The 24,413-nt window shown below is 36.9% G+C and overlaps 1 protein-coding gene across 1 annotated transcript; it reads right to left on the reverse strand.

The window, feature by feature from the left end:
• Window positions 1-150: 150 nt before the first annotated feature.
• Window positions 151-23,615, reverse strand: RWDD1 (RWD domain containing 1). The gene is made up of 7 exons (XM_012460424.2): window positions 23,503-23,615; window positions 14,509-14,574; window positions 9,490-9,620; window positions 5,315-5,458; window positions 3,896-4,028; window positions 3,335-3,397; window positions 151-1,133 (listed from the first exon to the last, which is right to left on the reverse strand). Exons 1-7 carry the CDS (start codon window positions 23,573-23,575, stop codon window positions 1,012-1,014), a joined length of 732 nt encoding a protein of 243 aa, XP_012315847.1. The 5' UTR covers window positions 23,576-23,615; the 3' UTR covers window positions 151-1,011.
• Between the last annotated feature and the right edge of the window lie 798 nt (window positions 23,616-24,413).

Consider the following 24,413-nt stretch of genomic DNA (forward strand, 5'->3'; position numbering starts at 1 on the left):
CTTCCCCTTCTACCAAGAGTAGAAACAGCCTGAGGCCCTCACCAGATGCAGATGCCCAATCTATGTGCATGGATGTTAATGTGTTTCTCTTGTAGACAATGTACGACCCCAAAATTCAAACTCCTTCAGACTGCTAAATTAGAGAAGAGGTGAAGAATATTTTCTTTACCTTTTCCCTAATTCCAAAATATATAGACTTCATGACTACAGGACAGTGGTTCTTAAGCCAGATTATGCATCAGAATGATCTGTAGAATCAGTATGAGATTTTGCTGTTTTAAAAATTCAGATTGGGAATCAGTGTTCATAAATCTAACCTGAGAGGGGCGTCGGAATGCATACGTTTTAGGAACTCCACAAATGATTTTAAATACTATAAGACCACTTTCCAGTCTTCATCATACCTTCCAGCCATCCAGAATTGTAAGTCAAATAAACCTTTTTCTTTATAAATTACCCAGCCTCAGGTATTCCTTTACAGCAATATAAAATGGACTAAAACAAAAACTAAAGTTCATTTTATTCCTGATCATAATATGGCCTCCTGGTTTTGTTAAGATTTAAATTTAGTGTGCATGGAGGCTAGAATCTAGATGTTTTAATGTGCTAGTCACCTCAGTCTTCTCACACTTCATATAAAAGACAACACCTGAAATCCAAAAATAGCCAAAGTCTCCAGAGTAGAAATTCCAAGTTATTCCATTTCCTGTGTATAAACTCGCTCATGTGCATAGGAGCAGCCTAACTTCAGGTCTTGGTGTTATAGGCAGGATCTCTCTCAAATACGAGGTGATTTTAAATACATAACCTTGTGCTCACCAGTAAGAAGCCTTGAACATTTTATATTTGAAATTTTAAGGTCAGTTTATTAAGTTCAATGATGAAAGCTATCAGAAGAATATTCTCCTGAAAATAATTTTTTCCTAGAAAAAAGAAAGGAAAATCAAAACCCTTTGAGCATAGCCACAGATGCTGTGGCAGTCAAGCCTCTCTGCAGATGGGGACAGTCCATTAATCAGCTGAGTCACTCTCTGGGTCAGCAGGATTGTAGTCTGGATCATCTTCATCATCCTCTAGCTCCAAGTCGTCCATTTCTTGGAACAAAGACTCATCTACCTCCACATTGTTTCCAGCTGCAAAAGGAAAAAAAAAAATCCACCTTTAGTTTTATACTCAGAAATAAAAGATATAACCCATTGGCATACCAAACAGAAATCTCCAAATCTGCATGTGAGGTAGGAGTGATGAAATCCCAAATTACTACTATTACTATTAGTACATATCATATCAACAGTGATTTGTATTGGTCAGTAGGGACTCTGAAATTTTAAGAGCAACTTCATGTTTCCAGTTCATAGTCTAAAAATCCAGTTATTAAAAAAAGTTTACTGGAATTATTTATAATGTAGCATGTTGTCAGTTGAAGACAACAATGATATGTTCTCCTGGTTACAGAAAATTGATTATCATTGACCATGGGACTGGTATGAGGAGTTATCTCTTCCAGTAGTAGCAGATAAGCACATTGTTAAAGCTCAGCCATACTTGTTAATTAATGGATTTGACTTGATCTTCATTATCACCCAGTTCCCCTTTTAACCAATGGTATGCCTTTAGTTACAATTTCTAAAGCCTACAGGAAACAATATCCAGGTTCCGCATTAAATATCTTCACTCTTCAGTGTGTCTGAAGTAGATAAAAGTATGATACTAAAGCACTCTCAAATCATCACAAATTGTTCACCTTCCTCCCCTGTAAAACTCTAGTCTGTTGACATTCAATTCAATGAAAATATAAAGAGAATGAGTCCTGTTTCATGCCTATGAACAATTCAGCAATAAAATACAATTAAGTCCTGGTCAAAAAATAACGGGCTCTGTCTAGGAGATATAGCAAAGACATCATGGAGCAAATGAAGTCTGAAATATCTTCATGATAAATTTGAATCCACCAAGAAAAGGAGTCAGGATGAAGCAATTTTAGGTAGAAGTATATGCAAAGGCAGAGAGAAAATGTAAGACCTGAATAATTTTAACTGGAAGATGAAATTCCTGAGAAAAAATACCTGAAATTAATGTAGATGAGGGCCAGATTGAGAAAGACTGTGTAGGTCATTCTTTCCCTATAAGCAGTGAAAACCATTAAAGGATTTTAAGGAGAGAAATTTTATGATTAAATAGGGTTTCAGAAATACCATCTCACAGGAAGTGACTGTAGAATAGGCAATGGCACTAGGAGGAGGAAGAGATTTAGGGAAATAATTTAAGAAACTACCATAAAAATGTAGGTGAAAATGACAAAACAGTTAAATCAGAAAAGGAAAAGGTATCCAAAACTTTAAAATGCTGACTGTCAGTAAAGGCCTAGCTTAGATTAGAAAGCATTTAGCAGTAAGCTACATCAACAATGCTTCTTAACTTTCTTCAGCAGGTAATCCAGAACAAGGCTGAAAGGCCAGAGGCTAAAGGAATCCCAACTGGCAAGACAGAAATAACAAAAGGTTAATAAAGTACAGAACTCTAGAATGCTATCAGAGGTGTGACTAAGTATGGAGCCCAGTTTAAGAAAATGTATGTAGGCCATTAGCTCCCAAGGGCAGAGAATTGGCCTATACTGTACTCTGCTATATCCTCAGTGGCCAGGACAGTGCAATAAATATTTGTAAGTGAATGGATAATGGACAGATGGAAGAGAAGAGGACAGGTGATAGAAGAAAAGCACAAGGAACTAGATACTCCAAATATAGCAAGAGTCGTATGACAGGCTGGTGAGAGGGAATGCTAGGAGTTAAACATCTGAGGTTTTTACAAGCTCCACAACAGACCATGGAATAGTTTTCACAGATTTGTGATACTAGAAACTTGAAGAAAACAGGTCACCTGAGTCATAATAACCTAGTTTACTAGTTGTAAGAGGATAGGGTGATCATTATTGTCTATTTCTATCTTTGATACTGCTTAAGTTATCAAAAAATTTAAAATATATATTGCTATAGAATTACAACATTAATTTCAAATGTATAAATTGGCCAATCACTAGAATTTATTCTTCAAAATATATTTTTTAACAGCCTTGGGAGGAAAAATGTACAATAAATAAAGTTCAGTTTGATTTTCATGGTTCAAAACTAAACAGACTGCATTATATACATGTGGAATTCTTTTTTGCTTTCTTTTTTTTTTTTTAAATAGAGACAGGGGCTCATTGTGTTTCCCAGTCTGGGCTCAAACTCCTGGGCTCAAGCAATCCTCCTGCCTTGGCTTTCCAAAGTGCTGGATTACAGGTGTGAGCTACTGTGCCTTTCCTACATGTGGAATTCTAGTATTATCTTACCATCCTCCAAGAACTTGATATCAGATGTGTCAAGATTATGATCTGTTTCAAATAGCTGTTTCCCTAAAAAAAAAAAAAAAATGTTTATTTCAAATGGCATAGTTTTTCTCCATTTTCACTGCAACACTTTAAAAAATAAAATCCAAGAAAGCAAGTTTGAAAACCTTTTTCTCTGTAAATTTCAATAAATTTTTGAACTTATTCAATAGCTAAGTGGCATGTGAAATGTAACTGCATTAAGATGCAGCAAGTGAAAACCCAGTCTTCCTGAGGGTACTAGAAAAACAAATGGGTTTGACGCTACTACTTCTAAGACGTGATCCTGAATGTCCTTCTATTGCAGGATCTAGCAATTATAATACTAATATTAAAGATAAGCAATACAAATTAATTATAAATTATGAGTGGAGAAATATAATCTTATAGATATGTTTTCTCTTTTTTGTCCTAGATGCCTATGTACATTATTTTCTTATAGAAATCTGTCCAAATGATCTTCTTCCTATATAAAAAATAATACAGGAGGGTTTAGGAAGAACAGGAATGGCAAAGGAATCATACCACTTAATTTATTTTTTCCTGCTTGTTCTTCTTCTTTCATCCTTTTCTTTTTAATTTCCAAGAGTTCTGCATCAAATTTGGCCTTCCAATTTAAGAAATTCTCAATTGTAACTGGAGTGCCATGGAATAATTGCTTAGGAAAAAAAAAAAGAAAAGTCACCAGATAAATGAAACAGCAGTTTTAACAAATAAATCCTAATGGTATCTTCTAAACAAATAAACATAACCCCTTATAAGAAAAACAGAAAAATTAATGTTTGAAATTTTGAAATATTTAATCTGATTTCTGCCTCCACTGTCTACTCTCATTGGTTTTGGCAACATACTTTGGAGTAGTCCATTTTTTTTCTTATTACAAAAAATAAAGATAATATACAATATATTCACTGTATTTACCACCATAGCTATTAATTGTTAAGAAAAGAGTTGTTACTGTCAAATAAGTTTGGCTGTGTCCCCACCCAAATCTCAACTTGAGTTATGTCTCCTAGAATTTCCATGTGTTGTGGGAGGGACCCGGGGGAGGTAACTGAATAATGGGGGCCTGTCTTTCCTGTGCTATTCTCGTGATAATAAGTGTCACGAGATCTGATGAATTTACCAGGGGTTTCTGCTTTTGCTTCTTCCTTTTTCTCTTGCCACTGCAATGTAAGACGTGCCTTTCACCTCCCACGATTCTGAGGCCTCCCCAGCCATGTGGAACTGTAAGTCCAATTAAACCTCCTTTTGTTCCCAGTTTTGAGTATGTCTTTATCAGCAGCATGAAAATGAACTAATACACTGTCAGTACTGATGTGTTTTAAATACTCATCAATTTCTAATGCTAAATCATTGCTTTATCCCTTCATTTCAAAATCTGAGGCTTTCTTTACAACTAGTAACTATTTAATTCACTGTAGTATAGGGGATTTATAATTCTAAACTCTATACTAAGCTTGTCCAACCTATAGCCTGTGGACCACATGCAGCCCAGGACAGCTTTGAATGTGGCCCAACACAAATTCGTAAACTGTCTTAAAACATGAGACTTTTTTGCATTTTTTTTTTAGCTCATCAGCTATTGTTAATGTATTTTATGTATGGCCCAAGACAATTCTTCTTCTTCCAATGTGGCCCAGGGAAGCCAAAAAATTGGACACCCCTGCTCCATATCATAGGTGAAATTATTTATACTTCTTGGTCTTACTTGCATGAGTTTTACTAACTTCTACTGATTATCATTCATTACTCAAACTATGCTACCAACCAAATGAGGGACTTCTACAATTTTATTCTTAATAAAACATTACTAAAATTTACTTTTATTTTTGTGATTTCCAAAAAAAAAAAATACTGCTATTGATCAAAAAAACCCTCAAAACCCAACCAAGCAACCGAAACTGAATAAAGAATAAAAGAAAACAAGGCTTGTAAATATACCTTTTCAGCTTCTTCTGCTTCTTTTTCTTTTTGTTTCTTTTCTTCTTCTCTTCTAGTTTTTATCTGATCTACTATTTCATTTAATTTTTCTTGCACAGCTGTCACTAGAGTAAAGATCATCACCATACCAAGATTTTCTTCAGCCTATGTAACAAAAAAAGGTGATGAGGACTACACTCTCAGAAAAATAGAAATCCATACATTTATAATGATTACCAATTCATTTATACCCTATGTTCATACAGTTCAATAAAAGATCATTTAAGTGAGCATATATATATATAAATAATGTTATTTAAAAAGTCATATAAATGTGCCATATCCAATCTGAAACAGATACTGTATTTCAGCAAATTCTATTTAATAATGATATAGGTAAAATTCAGAAAACTATTTCCTATAGTAATTGGTAACATCCTTTCTCCAGCATGTTTTCAATATTTAGTTCTTTTTGACTATTTTAAGAGCTGTGACAATGAACTGCATTTTGAGGCCAGAGTGAGTTCTAAAATAATATAATAATAAAGAATGTAGGAAATACTGTAGTTTATCTGTATCAACCTTTTTTTTCTTTAGATTTGAAATAGTTTAAAACCAAATATAAAAGCATCTCAAACTCATAAAAGAAATATAAACTCAAAAGGCTATTAGGAAGTTGGTCATTTGAAGGCAGAAAAAAATAACAAGATAGGGTTCCAAAGAAGAAGACAAAAATAATTTTAAAATTTACTAGCCAGACAGTGCTAGAAGCAGAGATTACTAAGCATTTCTTTGACAGGGCTGCCCTCAGCAGCATCTGAGTAGGTATTGCATCTTCTAGGCCCTCTATGAGTACTAGGCTTTAAGCTAGCTCCTACAATCCAACTCACTGGGGCTTTTCTGTGGTGTTTCTATGCTAACTATCCTAAATCTATGACTAAATAAGCCTCTCTCCTGAGTGGCACACCCATATTAAAACTGACTATTTTGTGGCAGAGACTTGATGTCCTACAGTCATCTCAACACAAAACCATCATCTTCTCCTCAAAACCTATTCCTGGATCATCAGTCTCTGCAAATCATACCACCACCTACCCAGCCTGAACATCCCCATCCCATAATAAGCTCCATCACTGCTTCTTATCTATTCTTAAATGTCATATAAGTCTGTCCATCAACACTGTTACAAGCCTAGTCCAGAGCACCATCATTTTCAGCTTGGAATACAAGAAACTCCTAACTGTTCTTCTTTAAAGCTATAATCTTAAAACTTAACATCAACTTCCCCTGACCACTCAATACACACACACACACACACAGACACAGAGAGAGAGAGAGAGGGAGAGAGAGGGAGGGAGAGAGAGAGAGAGAGAGAGAGAGAGAGAGAGGGAGGGAGGAGAGAGGGAGAAAGAGAGAGACAGAGAGAGAACTAATCAATTTACAAACTGAAGTACCACAAAACTGATCTAATCCATCTCTTGCTTAATACCCCTTCATAGCTGCGCAAACCAATCAGGACCAAATCCACATTTTGTGAACAGTTTAGAAGACCCTTAAAATAAGAAAGTAGCCTCTTTAGTTCCACCACTTATGACCACCAACTTCAAATTCTAAATTCAATGAATTTTGTGTGACTAGAAGTTCTAGAAGAAATAATCAATCAATTGCTTTTTCTCACCTCAATATCCTTTAACAAGTTTGTTCCTCTACCCTGAAATTTTTCTACTCTATTTCCTGGCAAACTCTTCCTACAGTTCTCAGTTCCTCCTGGAAGCTTCTCCAGAAATTTGTCTATGTCAATCCATACAATCTTATATTTCAAAGTTTCTGTCACAGCATTTTTCCTACAGAATGATTTCCAATTTGCTAATCCACACTGCTCACCAGAGAATAAAATCTATGAGACCAGGGATGGTGTCTTTCTTGTTCACTAAACCTAATGCTTGACACATTTCAATAACAAAACTTTCATATCCAATAAAAGCAGAATATCTTTTAGAAAAGTTAAGTATTCCAATAGAAAAGCAAAAAAATTAATCATTCACATGGAAATTGCACAACTCGGAAGTCATACTAGTTCCACATCACTAGTATTTTTTAAATGCGAAGTATAACATTACATTCTATTTTCACCTTATCATCATTATATGTCCAAATGAAAATATCTGGTACTAGCAAATGTGGGAAAACAGATAACACAATGACTACAGTGAGGTCATAAATTGGCATAACCATTTTGAAGGCCAATTTGGCAGTATGTATGAAATTCTTAAGTATGCATTCCCTTTAATCCAGCAATCCTACTTCTAGGAAACATGGAATTAGTATACTCATCAGTAATTCATTATTTTCATTTATTCAACAAATATTTGACTGTCTATTATGTGCCAGGCACTAAAAGTACAATGGAGAACCTGCTCTAAAGACTTACAAATAGTGATACATAAGGATGCTGAAATAATTATGTATTAATTTTTAATTATATGTCAATTATGTATCAGGCAAAAACGAGACAACTGTAAGTCATCTTCAAAAAGATGTAAGTAATTATATATACAATGAAATTCTAAACGATTACCAATCATAATGACTCATATATATTTAACTGAAATGAAAAGATGCTCACATGTATTATGTGAAAAAGAGGATATTATTAAAACATTATGCATAAAATGATCTAACTTGGCTGGGAGAGGGGGACTATATAAATAAGCATAAGAAAAAAAGTCTGACACTAGATCACACCAATATGTTAACAGACAATTATACGTGGTTGGTACAATTAAACATAATCTTTATTTTCTTCTTCTCTGTGATTTTTTGTATCTTTGAGTTTCTGTAATATAAATTTATTATTTGATATCGGAAAGTTACAACAATTATTTTTTGGAAAACAAAGGACAAATATTCCCTGAATACACTGGAGGCTCATGCAGGTGTCAAATAAATCAAAACAGCCTTTTTGAAAGGAGATGTTTGAGTACAAATAAAACATTGAACACATGGGCAAATTCACTTAGACTGAATAATTTACATTAAGGTGTGACTGACTGAATATAGCATAACCATCCCTGATTTTCTGCAATGTTTTAAAAGATGTTCAAAGAGCTGGGCAAAGTGGTTCATGCCTGTAATCCCAGCATGTGGGGAGGCTGAGGCAGAAGAATCACTTGAGCCCAGGAGTTCAAGGCTGCATGAGCCATGATCATGTCACTGCCCTCCAGCCTGGGTGACAGAGCAAGACTGTCTCAAAAAAATAAAAAATAAAATATGTTAGAATTAGCATAATTTCATGCTAGGTAACAAGGTGAATAGGGCCCAGGATCAGCAAAAATCCCTATCTAATATATCTTTTTTCACTCCTCATCATACAACAGCTCCAGATATTTTTATAACATCAACATTCCAGTGACCACTGGTCTTTAGAATATGTAAGTCACATCTAAGGTGGAGATATGTTTTCTGTCAATTCTTAGAGTAAACAAATAAAGGTAGGACTTCTGACCTTAAGATGGTGGAGTAAGAATTTTACACCCCTCCCTACTCTCTACTCTGAAGAACCCCATGAAAACTCTCTACCCAAGCTTGAGTATATTTTAGATACCTGCCAAGCCCAGATTACAGGTAGCCTATCCCACAATAAGATTAATCCAGTAAAAACTTTTTTTAATACCCATTTTTTTTTCCACACAAGCCTCCCCTCATAGGGGTCATAAGCCATTATTGTTGTTTGTAAGCTTTGGGAGGAGTAGAGATGGTAGAAAGAAAATCAATCATCAGTCCTTTTCCCAGACTGCAGGCAACTAGTATGTAACAAGTCATAGGGAAAAGGAGTTTTAAGTTTTTTATAAAGTTGAAAATTGTAGCTACATATGGGACTAGACATTCTAAGAATCCAATCAAAACACTGTTTACAATTTAAAGTACCTGTTGGACATTTTATCACTCATGAATGAGCAAAAAAGCCATGAGTTTACTGACTGAGTTTCAAGCAGGGGCAATGGAACAACTTCTATTACTTAAATTTTAAAGAGAGTAGGAAACAAAAATAAAGATGCTCTGTGATTAAGTATCATGAATTCTGCTTGGTTAATGTACTATTTACACACCTAACAGCATTTTCTAACTTGAAATTAATATATAACATTTAAGGCCAATAAATGCTGCTACAAAACATAAAATTATTATTTCCTTACCTGTAATGCTAGTAATTTTAAAATGTCTGAGATATCATTATCTTCTAGATTTTCCTGAGAGAATATTTCATAAAGGGGAGCTTCATCTGGGTATTTTTCACTGTATGTAAACTTGAGGGTAGTCTGTACAGCTAAGACACAAGATAAGAGTTTGATGTGAATACCTTAAAAGTATAGAGGTAGATATCTTTGTTGAATCACTAAAAAGTAGCAGAACAGATTTCCCTAAAAGAAAACAGGTTATTAAGAGACCAGATGGACAATCACTAAACAACATATACCACAAAGAGATAAGTGAAACAAATCATGGAATACCAAAACTCACACATGAAATACATTTACCACTTATTGGTATTTTACCACACTGCATGTCTGAGAAAGGGGATGGATAAATGCCACTTTTTAAAAACCTTTCCTAAGATAAACAAAAGGCACTGAATACAACACATTTTTAAAAAGTACTACCATAGGCTCATTTTTAGCCTCTACCAGAGCCAGTTCCTACCTGCAGAAGATCTGGCCGTAGCCCTGGAATCTACATTCAAATCCACACAATGCCAGCAGGGCTAATTAGTGGCTGAATGGCACCATTTTGACCTCAACAGTTTAAAAGTTTATATGGGAAATTTTTAACCTAATTCATCTATATATTCTCACTCACTCTTTTAGTCTGTGTCAATTTACGGATCTCACACTTGTACACAAGTAAAACTCTTAGGGGTATGTCAGTGCAAGGTGCCTCTCTGCAGCCCAGGCCATTCTCAATTCAACCAAGGAGTCTGCAACTAAGCAGTAGTGCTAAACACTTTCTGTTAAGACTTTTTATTACTAGCAATGATCTTTTTCCCAGAGTGCCATCTTTTATGTAACTCGCATTTTATATTATTATCATCTACTGATTTTGATACAAATTTATACTGCTCTTCATGGATAGGGAAAAAAAGCACCTTAAAATTTGCAGATTTGACATTTTGTTTTATTTTTCATGTTATGATATTAACAAGGAATTTTATGAACCAAAAATTGCAAAAGATTAAGTATTAGAGGTCAGTACAGTATACTTCTGTTCATTCCCTTCTTTTATTAGCACATTTTTAGTTTTATTGCTGGAACAAGACGTTTTTATTTATTTATTTATTTTTTATTTAATTAATTAATTAATTTATTTTTTTTTGAGACGGAGTTTCGCTCGTTACCCAGGCTGGAGTGCAATGGCGTGATCTCGGCTCACCACAATCTCCGCCTCCTGGGTTCAGGCAATTCTCCTGCCTCAGCCTCCTGAGTAGCTGGGATTACAGGCACGCACCACCATGCCCAGCTAATTTTTTGTATTAGTAGAGACGGGGTTTCATCATTTTGACCAGGATGGTCTCGATCTCTTGACCTCGTGATCCACCTGCCTCGGCCTCCCAAAGTGCTGGGATTACAGGCTTGAGCCACCATGCCCGGCTTATTTTATTTTTATTTATTTTTTATTTTTATTTCATCTCCAGCTTTCTTGAGGTATACCTGACAAATAAAAATTGCATATGTTTAAAGTGTACAATGTGACACTTTGATATACATATATATTGTGAAATAATTACCAGAACCTAGCTAATTAACATCACCTCACATCGTTATGATTTGTGTGTGTGTGTGTGGGGGGGGGGTGTATGTGGTGAGAACACTTAAGATCACCTCTTTTAAGAAATTTCAAGTATACCATACAGTATTATTTATAATTATAGTCACTACATTGTACATTAAATCCCCAAATTTATTCATCTTGCATAACTGAACATTTGTACACTTTGGCCAACATCTCACCATTCCTCCTACCTCCCAGACTTTAAACAATCAATGCATTAAAAAAGAACTTAAAGGGAATTTTAAAAGCATCTTGAGACAAAGGAAAATGAGGAACATGGCCAGGCTCTGGAGTTCCTGCCTGTAATCTCAGTATTTTGGACAGCTAAGGTAGAAGGATCATTTGAAGTCATAAGTTCAAGACCAGCCTGGGCAACAGAGTGAGACCCTGTCTCTATAAAAAATTAAAAAATTGAGCTGGATGTGGTGGCATGTGCCTGTAGTCCTTGCTACTTGGGAGGCTGAGGTATGAGAATTGCTTGAGCCCAGGTGCTGGAAGCTGCAGTGAGCTAAGATAGCACCATGGCACTCTAGCCTGGGCAAGAGAGTAAGACCCTTGTGTCTAAAAAATATTTTAAATTTTAAAAATTTTTTTTAGAAAGAGAAAATGGAAACACATCATACCAAAACTTATGGGTTGAAGCAAAAGCCGTTCTAAGAGAAAAGTTAGTAGCAATAAATGCCTATATCGAATAAGAATAAAGATCTCAAAAAACAATTTAACATGCCCCTCAAGGAACTAGAAAGAGAAAATACAGGGCATAAAATCAGCACAAAGAAAATAATAAAGATCAGAACAGAAATATATGAAATAGATTAGAAAAACAATAGAAAATATCTAACAAAACAATTAGACTAGAAAAAAGGGAGAAGACTAAAATAAATAAAATCATACATGAAAGAAGGTATTATACAACTGATATCAGGGATGAAGAGATATTAGTTATAGGATAAAAAGTTTCAGACAGGATGAATAAATTCAGATCTTCTGTAGTGCATGATTACTACAGCTAACAATAATGTATTGTATACTTAAAAACTGCCAAGAGATTAGATACTAAACGTTCTCACCAAAAAATTAAAAAGTAAATTTAAAAAATAAATTTTACCGTTGTGGCAAATCAGTTTTTTCCTCTTTTCTATCAATAGAGTTTTATACTTGATTAGTTTCATGTGCATTATATCCTGAGAATATTCTTTAATACTTAGTGTAAAGAGTTGCAAACTGATTTTTCACCATGCAGGTATATTAAAGTGCATTTAACCATTTTAAAAAACTAAGGTTTCTTAAAAAATAACATTTACTGATTCTACTATAAGTAAAAGACATTCAGTAGTAAAAATTTAGAAATAAAATAAGGGAAAAATCAAATCACACAAATAATCCCACTACCAGGAAGGGATCACTATTTCCATTTTGGTATATTTTAAGTATCTTAAAAATATTTCAAGCTAGGCGCAGTGGCTCACATCTGTAATCCCAGCTCTTTGGCTGAGGTGGGCAGGTTATGAGGTCAGGAGATCGAGACCATCCTGGCTAACGCAGTGAAACCCTGTTTCTGCTAAAAGCATAAAAAAATTAGCCAGGCGTGATGGCTCGCGCCTGTAGTCCCAGCTATTTGGGAAGCTGAGGCAGGAGAATTGCTTGAACCTGGGAGGCGGAGGTTGCAGTGAGCTGAGAATGCACCATTGCACTTCAGTCTGGGCAACAGAGCGAGACTCCGTTTAAAAAAAAAATTTTAAAAACTACATTATTTTTATCTGCATATACTTACATTTTCACATATAAATATAAAATCTTAGAAATAACATGAGAATCCTCTGAAGTCTTTAAATATTCAATATAAGCATATTTCCACTTTAAAAGTATGTCACTGTTTACTACTTAAGATAGAAACAATGATATTATAAACATCCTTGTATGTATTATTTTGTATCACAATACTGTTCTTAGGACACCCCATAGAGATGTCATTGTATCAAAGAATATGAACATTTTTAAAGTCTCCTGCTTCATGATTCCAATAGTTCTCCTGAACATGTGTATTGATTCATATTCCAAACAGCATAATGCTATCTCCCAATTCTAATAATTTGCTGTATATATTAACTTGCATTTTTAATTACCTGTGAGATCATTCTTTTAATGTGACCTTTAGAAATTGCCCACTTTTCTACTAGTTCATTAAAAAGGAGTTTTTTGGGGAAAAAAAGTACAATGCAGGATTTTGTTTTAAAGAAATAATTTTGAAAATATGGAGGATAATGCACGGAGTACAGCTATTTTATAAAGCTATTACTAGCTCCTATTAAAGCTATTATTCAGAATATGGGAGCTCTCACAGGAAATGTTTATATTTTATTTTTCATTTCAGTATAATCTTAAAGAGAATTATATTTGGATTATTTATCAGTGAGCATCACCACACCATTTTGGAACCCATAACGGCAATATATAAAGCCCAAATCATGCCACTGGCTTATTTACAAGGTAAAATTTTAAATGGTTTGAAGAACAGTCAGTATTGTATTTATTTTACACTTCAAAGCATTTTAGAAAATTTTTTAGGTATCAATCTGCAAAAGTATATTGGTTATTAATTTGGTAGTAAATAAATGTATTCAATATCCTTTTAATTCAAATTTCAATAATGTGTGAATACAAACCTCATTTTCAAGTATACTACACAGATTTGGAGTTATCAAGTAATACCATAAAAGTTGGCTATCAATGACTGCTCCTGGCAAAATTTTGGTTTACTAGCTTCAAAGGGGAAAAAAAATGTGCGAGGTTGTTAGTTTCAACTTACATAACCTTTTCATCAAATTACCATGTTAACTAATGTGACTAAAAATAGAAATAAACTTCAGATGACACTCCTCCAAACATCTCCAAATTTAATTTATTTAATTTTAATTATCTGGTTTTATAGCTACATTATTTCAAAAGAAAGAGACAGAAACATGCAGATAGGTATATATCCAGCCCCATTTATAACAGCAAATGTCCAGTAAACAATCTAAATGTTCAAAGAGAAAAACAGCCATGAAAAAAGAACAGTCACTCAAAGGAACCACACAACCACTGAAGTATGTTTGCATGCAAAGTATTGCTTTGAACAAAACAAAAATCTCCTACCTTTTCTCCATCTGCTGTATTATTAATATTACTATTTCACTTTTATAAACTATATTTCATTAATTTCCTTTCTATTTCCCTAGGAGTCACGTTCACACAGTAAATTCTAACTAGAAACATACAACATTCATAGTAGATTCGTAATAGCCCCTTAGGACCTCCATATTGGCAATATCACGCATAATGGCTACAGAATAAGAGAAATTCCTGAGAAGCTTAGAAAAACCACAAGTATTTTTTATGAGACTTACTTTCATCATTTTCTCCAGCCTCAGATGTCACAGTAATGGTGAAGCTGGGTGGACTTTCTGATAATACTGCAAGAAAATACAGACAGAAGTTACTGAAATGCTTTCTAAGACACATGCTTTTTCCTTATTAGCAAATTATCAGTACCCAGTCCTGGAAACTGGTCCCTAGGCTATATTTCCATTTCCACAAATACAGACTGGACAGAACACTGAAATGATAAAATTACCATCAACTTTCTATTTAAATGGAGGGTTGTCTTTAATCTGAAAAGAAATACCTATGGTAGGTAATACTTTCGGAGTTTTACCAAGTCAACTGAAATAATTAAGTAGTTTACCTTTTATTTCAAAATCTCCACCTATACATGGAAAAGTACATTCTTAAAAAATTCCAACATAATGGCAAAGAGTTTCATATTTCCCACCTGAAACTACCCACTGATACTCATGTTTCACTGATTTTTATACTTATATATTGTGAGATATAACTCAGAATCTCCATGACAAACAGTAATAGTGATTTGTTAAAGTTTGTGTCTTCTTGATGTCCTTCCCTACCACATCATCTCAAACTAAACTATTCTTTCACAAATGCTTACTAAGCCTCTACCATCTTTCACAGAATTTAAAATGAATTAGCTATGAATCTAAACATACTGAGCAAGACACATAAATCAACATTTATATAAATAACAAAGCTTTGTATGTCATTTTATAGTCTATTGTCTATCTAATGCTAATTTCTGTTTATTATCTATTCCCCACAAGAACACTATAACAACTCTATGAGAGCTCCTAGATCAGTATCTGGCAGTATCTAGAAAATTAATATTGCCCCAATAAAAGAAGAACTAAATGAATAAAATGAAAGGAGGAAAAGCAGTAACAAAGAAAACTTGTATTCAGAACCATTTGGAAAGAAAACAAAGAACTTCAAGCCACCAGGGATGGCTGCTAAGCCTATAAGAAAAGCCTAAGCCTCACTACTCCCTGTCCAGGAAGCACTGGTACCTGTCTAGGCTGGCAGCAGCTATGCAGACTTTTTCAGAAATGAAAGAGGAATGGATCACTGAAGAAGTAATCATGGAAACTATTCAACTTTTCCTACCTGGGAACTTTCTAAAGCCATCATAAATATATATTAACAACTGTATTTTCTGGCTGGGCACAGTGGCTCATGCCAGCACTTTGGGAGGCAGAGGCAGGTGGATCATTTGAAGCCAGGAGTTTAAGACCAGCCTGGCCAACATGGTGATAACCCATCTCTACTAAAAACACAAAAATTAGCCAGGCATGGTGGCGTATGCCTCTAATTCCAGCTACTGCAGAGGCTGAGGCACAAGAATTGCTTGAACCTGGGAGGCAGAGGTTGCAGTGAGCTGAGATCGCGCCATTGCACTCCAGCCTGTGTGACAGAACAAGACTCTGTCTCAAAAAAAACCAAAAAACAAAAAACAAATATTTTCAAGACAGATGTCTTCATTTTAATTGAATTTAAGGTACTTTAAGAAATGATGAACACCTGTGATTACTAGAAAAGTGTTAGATAAAACACTCAGTAGAGTCATATTTTAATAGGTCTTGGGTAGTCCAGTCCATGCTGCAAAAAGTCTCAGCTCATTGAAAGGTTATTATAATAGAGCCATAATATGGTTGGCCTTGTCTACATTTTAACAAATATATGTAAAATATAGTTGATGTATTTCATTCTTATTTCCTTTCATGATCAACTTTAACATTTACAAGTCATGAAATGTAAACACTGCAACTATAGAAAGAAGGGATCAGTCCAATGACATTCCAATGTATTACCACTTTCTGTTTTTTTGAGACAAAATCTCACTCTGTCACCAAGCTGGAGTGCAGTGGCATGATCTTGGCTCACTGCAACCTCTGCCTCCTGGGTTCAAGCGATTCTCCTGCCTCAGCCTCTGGAGTAGCTGGGACTACAGGTGCATGCCACCACACCCAGCTAATTTTTGTATTTTAGTAGAGATGGGGTTTTACCACATTGGCCAGGATGGTCTCGATCTCTTGACCTCATGATCTGTCTGCCTCAGCCTCCCAAAGTGCTGGGATTACAGGCGTGAGCCACCACACCCAGCCTCTTATTACCACTTTCTAGGACTCCATTAGGCTATCGGTCAGGGGTAACCAATATTTAGTTACAACAGGTAACATTTATTGAGCATCACTTTGTGCTCGTGCTATGCTATGCATTTACACGAAAATCCTGTACTTCTGGCACAAGACCATGATTTATACTATTACTATATTCACTAAATTTTCAACGCCATCCAGTATGAGACATACTTTATGTACTACTAAGAAAGAAAAATAAGCTGCCAACTAAAGCTACATGTAACTGATTATAAGACAAGTTCATATTTCAGAGATGTTAAATGTAAAATGTCTCTGAAATAATTAAATATACTATCTCCCCAATTTTACAGATGTGGAAACTGAGATACAGAGTTTTTCAATAACTTGTCCAAGGTTATCAGCTAGTAACTGAACAAACAGAATAAACAATATACAGTATCATTTAAAAAGAAAAACATATTTCCAGCTGAGAAATTCCAAGGAAGTCATTTGAGCTACGCTGTGAATCATGGGTGGCATATTGGCAAGTAGAGATGGAGAAAGGAAATGTATTTGAGGGCACCATGGAAACAAGAGTATAATGGTACGAAAGCTAAAGATATATATAGGGAATAAGAAATTATTCCGATTGCTGAACCTATATGTGAGCGAAGAAAACTAGGTGAAAATACAGTTGAAAGTTTAGTTGTGCACAATCTTTTTGTTAGCAATAATATGATCAGAATTGTTCTCAAAACATAGGAAGACATCTAACAAGAGTGTATAAAATGAAAGCAGGGAAATGACTATAGGCAGTATGAAACTAAGTCACTATTGCAATAATCCAGGCAAAGGTAATGAGGTCCTGAACTAGGACGGCAGCAATGGGAACAGCAGAAAACAGTGGTGGTGATATTTTGAGTCGGCAGACTGCAGGCTGAGAATGTAATGCCACTAACAAAAAATGAGTAATAACAAAAAAATCAGACATGATATATTTTAAGGACACTTTAAGACTTTCAGTTAGAAGTGTTGAACATGCAATCAGAAATGGGTGAATGGTGCTAAAGAGAGCTGGGCTTTAATTCAATTTGGGAATTAATTAATTACACAGAGGTGATAGCTAAAGCCATTAGACTAAATGAGATCATCAGAAATGTAATACAGAGAAATAAAAGCCAACATAAGCTTTGTAAAGAATTCTCAATTTGGAGAACAAAGTAAGAAGAAGTAATAAAAAACTCAAGAGATAACTGTTATGAAAATCAAGGGAAGTGAGTTTCAAGAACAGGTGAAGAATAATTCTCCTCATTCTACCCCACCCTGCCCACTGTTTCTTGTCACAGTTTCCTAGCAAGCAGATTTTATCACATTGTTACATGCTTACAGCAGCAGTTCCCTATTAATATACAGTGTGTTGGAATGAGTTGTGAGAAAGGGGTAGAATCACAGCCAACACACTAAAAAACATGTGTAACTCAAAGTCTATTTTATTTGTGAAGCCACCCTATCTATTAGAATCTGAGTCTGATGTGGCAATATCTACAATATGCACTGTATGGTCCGTGTGGGAATAAAACGGGCAATGAACTATTGCGCCGTCAGATCACATCTAAATCCCTGACGAGGCCCTCTGTGATGTGGCCCCAGCTTATTGGTTAAGTCTCATTTTCCATGACTCTCACTTCTCACTCTATGTTTTAACAATACCCAAACCACTTGTCCTCTGAACATATTCTGATCCCTCAGAGTACTGCTTCTGTATATGTGGGTCCCAGGCTGGAATACCCTTTCCCTAGCCTCATCTACTTGTTGTCATTACTCCTAAATTCTCCGAAACAACTCAGACCACCCTTTCTCCCTAAATTTATCTGATGTCTGTTTCCCCAAGCTGAGCTCCTAAAAAATTACATATAATAACTATTTGGTAAATGAGGAATCCAAAAGATATGGGAACGTTATCAAGAATATCAGTGATATGCCAGACCTGGGGAGCCAGATAGAACAGGGAGGCAAGATGGACCAGAAAGAAACTGATGAACTATCAATCCATGAGAAATCATGAGACACATGTTCAGTAAATGCGTGGGAACAAAAGTACTATAGGGCTACAAAGGTTATGGAAAGGAGTAATTTTCAGTGGCCAAAATGTTAGTGATGGCATTTTCAAGGTGTGGTTATGCCCATGTGCAGCTAAAAGAAAGTGGAAATCAAAATCATTAAAGAGATAAGAAATTGTGAAGCCATATTAGTGGAAAAATTAACAACTAAGATGGAATTTCTAGTAAAGAGTATCATATGTTTATTTTACAATTATAAGGTATAAAGTATTTTCACTTACATTATTTCCAATTAAACAGATACAGACTAAGCCTTGGAGAAGCTAAGTGATTTGTCCAAGGATACTACATAAAGTTGCCACTATAGAGAAAAAAAATGTGAAGCAAGTAAAACAAAGAAAAAAGATATTGGGAAGTACTGCTAAAAGTCCCCCAATATCCACTCTCTCCTTATTTAAATCACGCCATTTTTAACTGAGCATAATGACTACCCAGAATAAAGACATTTCCTGGTTTCATTTCCAGCTAGCTCTTACAAAATGACTTAGTTCTCACTAAAAAGATGGAAGTAGATGTGACTGTTGACAGTTTCCAAGAAATTTCCTTAAGAAACTGCCATTTTTTACTTCTTTGTTGCTCTTCATTCCTTTATCGTACTTCCTGGAGAAGGAATGTTACCATCTTGACCATAAGTGTGAGACTACATCTTAGGGATGACAGAGAGCTATGTTAGAAGATGGGTCCCTGAGGAATTCTTGAAATAGAGCTGCCACACTCTGTTTTATGTGCAAGGGCAAAATAAGTCTTTACCTTTTGAAAAACCAATATTTTTGGGGATTTTCTGTCACAGCTGAACCTAATCCTATTAAAATAAATATTTTTAAAAACAGAAAAAGGAATAATACTTCAAAGTTGGACAGTAACTAAAATATGGATGGGAAAGTTACTTAATTGGATTTGCAAAAATAGATAATTCCTGAGTTCTGATAAAGGACTAATCCATTTCCATGCATTACTGTGAGTTGCGGTAAGTAGAAGAAAGATTAATCTTCACTAAGGATGCAAGACTTCCACTCCTGTAAGTAAATCAAAATACTTTTGAGGGTCAGGTATGGTGACTCACGCTTGTAATCCTAGCACTCTGGGAGGCCAAAGCTGGTGGATCGCTTGAGACCAGGAGTTCAAGACCAGCCTGGGCAACATAGCGAGACTCCAGGCTCTACTAAAAATACAAAAATTAGCCAAGCATGGTGGCACATACCTGTAATCCCAACTCCTTGGGAGACTGAGGCAGGAGAATCACTTGAACCTGGGAGGTGGTGGTTGCAGTGACCCAAGATCATGCCACTGCACTCTGGCCTGGGCGACAGAGGGAGACTCTCTCAAAAAATAAAAATTTTTTTGAGAAAAAGAGTGAAGCTGGGCCAGGTGCAGTGGCTCATGCCTATAATCCCAGCACTTTGGGAGGTAGAGCCAGGAGATTTGCTTGAGGCCAAGAGTTCAAGACTAGCCTGGGCAATGGAGCAAGACCTCTGCTATTATTAAAACATGAAAAAATTAGCCAGGCACAGTGCTGCAAGCCTGTAATTCCAGCTACTCTGGAGGCTGAGGTGGGAGAATCACTTGAGTCCAGAGGTTCATGGCTCCAGTGAACTGACTGGGGCACTGCACTCCAACCTGGGTGACAGAGTGAGACCTTGTCTTAAAAAAGGAAAGAAAGAAAGTAGGAGGGTGAGGAAAGAAGGGAGGGAAGGAGCGAGTAAAAGAGGGAAGGAGGGAGGGAGGGAAGAGAGAAAGAGAGAGAGAGAGAAGAAAGAAAGAAAGAGAGAAGGAAAGAAAAGAAAGAAAGAAAGAAAATGTTGTTGGCCATAGAGGAAGGGCAGGAGAGACATTAGAGGACAGTTGGTGGTGAAACTGATAGAATTAAAGATTTGTCAAAAACAGGGATAATAGAGTTAGCAGCTAAAAGGTACATTATGAGATACACAAATTACCTTTAGTTTCCACAAAAAACCAGAGACCCCGTATTAAAATAAGTACCTCTGGTTGTTAGGGAGCATCTGACCTTTCAAAAAGTATGTCTTAGAACAAACTGCTTTTACAAGATGACTTCTTACATATCTCAAGACACAATTTTAACTGTCAAGTGTGAATGGCTGCTGCTTAGAGGTACTGACAAAGAAATACAGGATTATGTACTCCTCTTTGTAAGGCAAACAGAATTAAGGAAACTTGGCTTTTGGTTAACCTGATGCCAACAAATGTGTTCCAATAAAATTCCCCACAGCCAGAGATTTCAATACATAAATTGAAATAACCAAATTCTACTACCTTAGCAGGACCTTGTCAAGTGAAGCACTACTGAAGGAGAATGTGGTATCAGGAGAGTCCATTTATATTTTGGAAGACTAGTTGTTAGGAGGGTTGGATCAATGTGCAATCAAGCTACAGAATAGGCAAAAAGAAGAAATTGTATTATGATTTGTTATAATTCACAACAAATGCAACACTGGACCAAAAGTTCTTTGCAAATACTCAAGCAATTAATTCTGAGGTTAGGCTAAATCTATGTGCCTAGGTCTATGGGCTAGACTGTGCCTCTTCAGCATCCACATGGGGTCACATGTACTTAACAAATGCTTCTTTGTCAAGCACTCACTCATCCATTTAAAAAAGTATATCTACTTCCTTCATTAGTAGCATTGAGCATTTACCAAATTCAATAATTAAATGTGATTCAAAATGAAGTTATTAACTCCCATTTAGTGTTCCTTGGCCAACTGACACAAGCAAGATCTCTTTCTTAAACCTAGCACGAGAATACAAAAGTATGGAATCATAAATACAAAAGAAGGCTATAAAACAGCAAATCTTGCAAATCCCCAAGATTTTAAAAGATCAAACATGGAAACATTTTATCCCAAAGTCCTCTGTCTTTTCCCCAAGAGGTTTCATAAAGAACATGATCACTACTAGTAAGGCAAAGTTCCCTAAGAACTACAAATAAAGACATCTCATTTTAATTTATTTATTGCAAAGCTTGTAGAAATGTTGACAGGAGTTAGAGACAGATGGCTCAACTGATAGTGCAGAATACCTGAATGCATCAAAAGATTCATAAACTGCCTTTTATTACCATGGCTCAGAATCCTCAAGCACTTGGGCATCTGATAAGAATTTCACATAGCGAACTATACCAGAGCTGTCAGAGCCTAGTACAATTGGAAATACCCACAAGATTGTTTCAGGGTTAAAAAAAAAAAGATATCAGTTTTATAAATGCTTACATGCATAGGATTTAGTGAGGGATAGCTTATGTACAAAGAAAGGAAAAGAATAGCACATCCTATGCTTTCTTGACTCTGCCTACAGTTTTCACACCTATTATATTTCTAAAGTACTGGAAATGACCAAACATGATTAAGAATATATCCAACCACTGACCCTATATTCTATTTTAGACATAGACATATAAGCAAGGATAGAGAAGGGAGCCAGACTCCATACACACTCACCCAGTTCATGACACTCTCAAACCCCTCTTCACTCATCCCCTTAACATCCTCACAGCACAGATGTACTGCTGGTGAGAGAGAACATGAACAGGACTGGAGCTATACAGGGGTAGCTGAGAGACATCTGCCTGTTGGCAAAGCAGAATAAAATTTGCTACCATTGCAAGTAGTGGTCAAAAGGTGGAGCCAAGAAAACTAAGCTAAACAATGAAAGGGAGAGGGGTTGGAGTTTATGAGTTAAAGTATCATACCTTACACTATAAATTCTGACTATCAATGATAGACAACACTCAAAGGAAGGGATGGGGACTGTAAATGCACACACCTAAGTTCTACTCACTCATATTGGCTTTATTTGACCGCTTCTCAAATCTCAGATGAGCCATACTGACATAGTTATGTAGCATGTTTATAATCATCCGAAGCATGGCTTGCTTAATAGAGAAATCTCTTGCTTTAAATTATACCTAATAAACTTCTCATTATAATATTTTACATTAGCCCAACCTACCAAGTAATATTCTGCTCCCCCCAATCTCAGCTGGAGCTGAATCCCAAGTCCCATATGTCTGGAAGGTGAAAGAACAGGCAAGCATTCCGGACGTAACTCTTGGTACCAGCCCTGCCGCTAACTCGCTGGCGGACCGTCCAGAGCAAGCCACTTAGCTTTCCTGAGCCCCTATGACCTTGGCTTGCAGCAGGAGCCCCAGGCTAGATGATGTCTAATCTCCCTATTAATCTAACAACCGATGAATTTACAGCGGAATGGAAATTTGGGCCACATTATCCATTAGGCATTCTGCTGCATGCCAGATTTTTTTTTTTTTAACATAAGAAAAGAAACCCGACAGACTTTAGGGACTACGCTACTCTCAAAACCTATTTGAGTAACTGAGAACAGCATTCTGAATCCCATAAACTGAAACAATATCGTACGAAAACAGTTTCTAGCTCAGTAAAGGTGAAAATGTGAAAACTAACATCCTTGCGGCTCTGCAAAAAAGAATCTCAGTTGGAGTATCTCTTCTCTTAATGTATTATAAGTCTCGGGTTGCTGTAGGTTACACAGAAACCAAAGTAATCCTGACTCAATTTCCAGGCCTGACACCCTCCAGCATCACTCTGGCTTTTAGATTTCCGGGAACAAGCAGAGAAGGGGGGAAAAAGTCACTGGGTTACTGGTAAGTGACTGAAGAACTTCAGAAGAGTCGGCAAGGTGGCCGCGCGGCCTCGCGGTCCCCTTTTCCACCCCAGCCCAGGAGGCCCAGAGCTGGGGCGGCTCCTGCCCGTTCCACTCCTCCTCAGGGCGGCTGCGGGCTGGCGGCCGCGGAAGTCACCTGTGAAGGAGTCAGGGTAGATGGACTCCAGAGCCTCCAGCTCGTTGCGCTGCTCCTCGCCGTAATCTGTCATCGTGGCCCTTGCTCTTGCCCATGGATCACCCAGACACCTAGGCGGCGCGCAGCTGCCGAGACAGCTGCCGCGCTGGGAGAGCTGGCGGCAGCCAGGCGGGCGCAGGCGCAGAGTCCTGGCTGAAAGGCCCAGGGCCCAAAGCCAGGCCCGGCCTGCTTGGCAACAGCTCCGCGCCGGCCTCCCCCTGCTCCCTATTTCCGCGTTCGACTCATTCTGCCTGGCCAGATGGGCACTGATTTGCTGCCTGTCCCATACTCGCTCGGGATTTGCTGGGACGGTGTGCGCGGTCTGGCATTCGCCAAGGACACCTACAACCGGCTCCTGGGCTTTGCAGGGCTTGAGCCTGAGTACCCTCTCAGCGCGACATCCTCGCTCGATGAGTCTGGGCTGAAAGGGGCTAGTGGCCGGTCCTGGGCGAGGGTCGCCCGGTGCTTTCACCTTTTCCGGTTTCCGGTTTGACCCCGTGGCCTAGGTGCTGAGGGCTTGCAACGTAGTGTGGACTGGTGGTCGGGTTCAGATTTCTGCGCTTCTCGAACTACTTATTGCTCCCATGGGAGTTGGATGAGGGGCTGGGACCAGTGTCGATTCCAGTGGGTGGGGGAGCAGAAGCTCTGCACTGCCTTGGAAGGGTTCGGAACCGTAGCTGCTTAATAAGTCGGGGTGGATCAGGGGAAAAATAGACTGGCAGTCCGGAGGTCTGGCTTCGGGGTTCAGATCTTGAGCTTAACCTCTGAATTTGTGAAATGAATGCGGTGGGACGTATTGTAGATCTCAAGATGTCTGTGATTGTGTATTTGTGAATTGATGAAAGGAATGTAGATCTCAGTAATAACAGTTT

Source organism: Aotus nancymaae, unplaced genomic scaffold (genome assembly GCF_030222135.1).
Source record: "Aotus nancymaae isolate 86718 unplaced genomic scaffold, 86718_ANA_hifiasm-v0.15.2.pri h1tg000040l, whole genome shotgun sequence".
NCBI classification, from domain to species: domain Eukaryota; kingdom Metazoa; phylum Chordata; class Mammalia; order Primates; family Aotidae; genus Aotus; species Aotus nancymaae.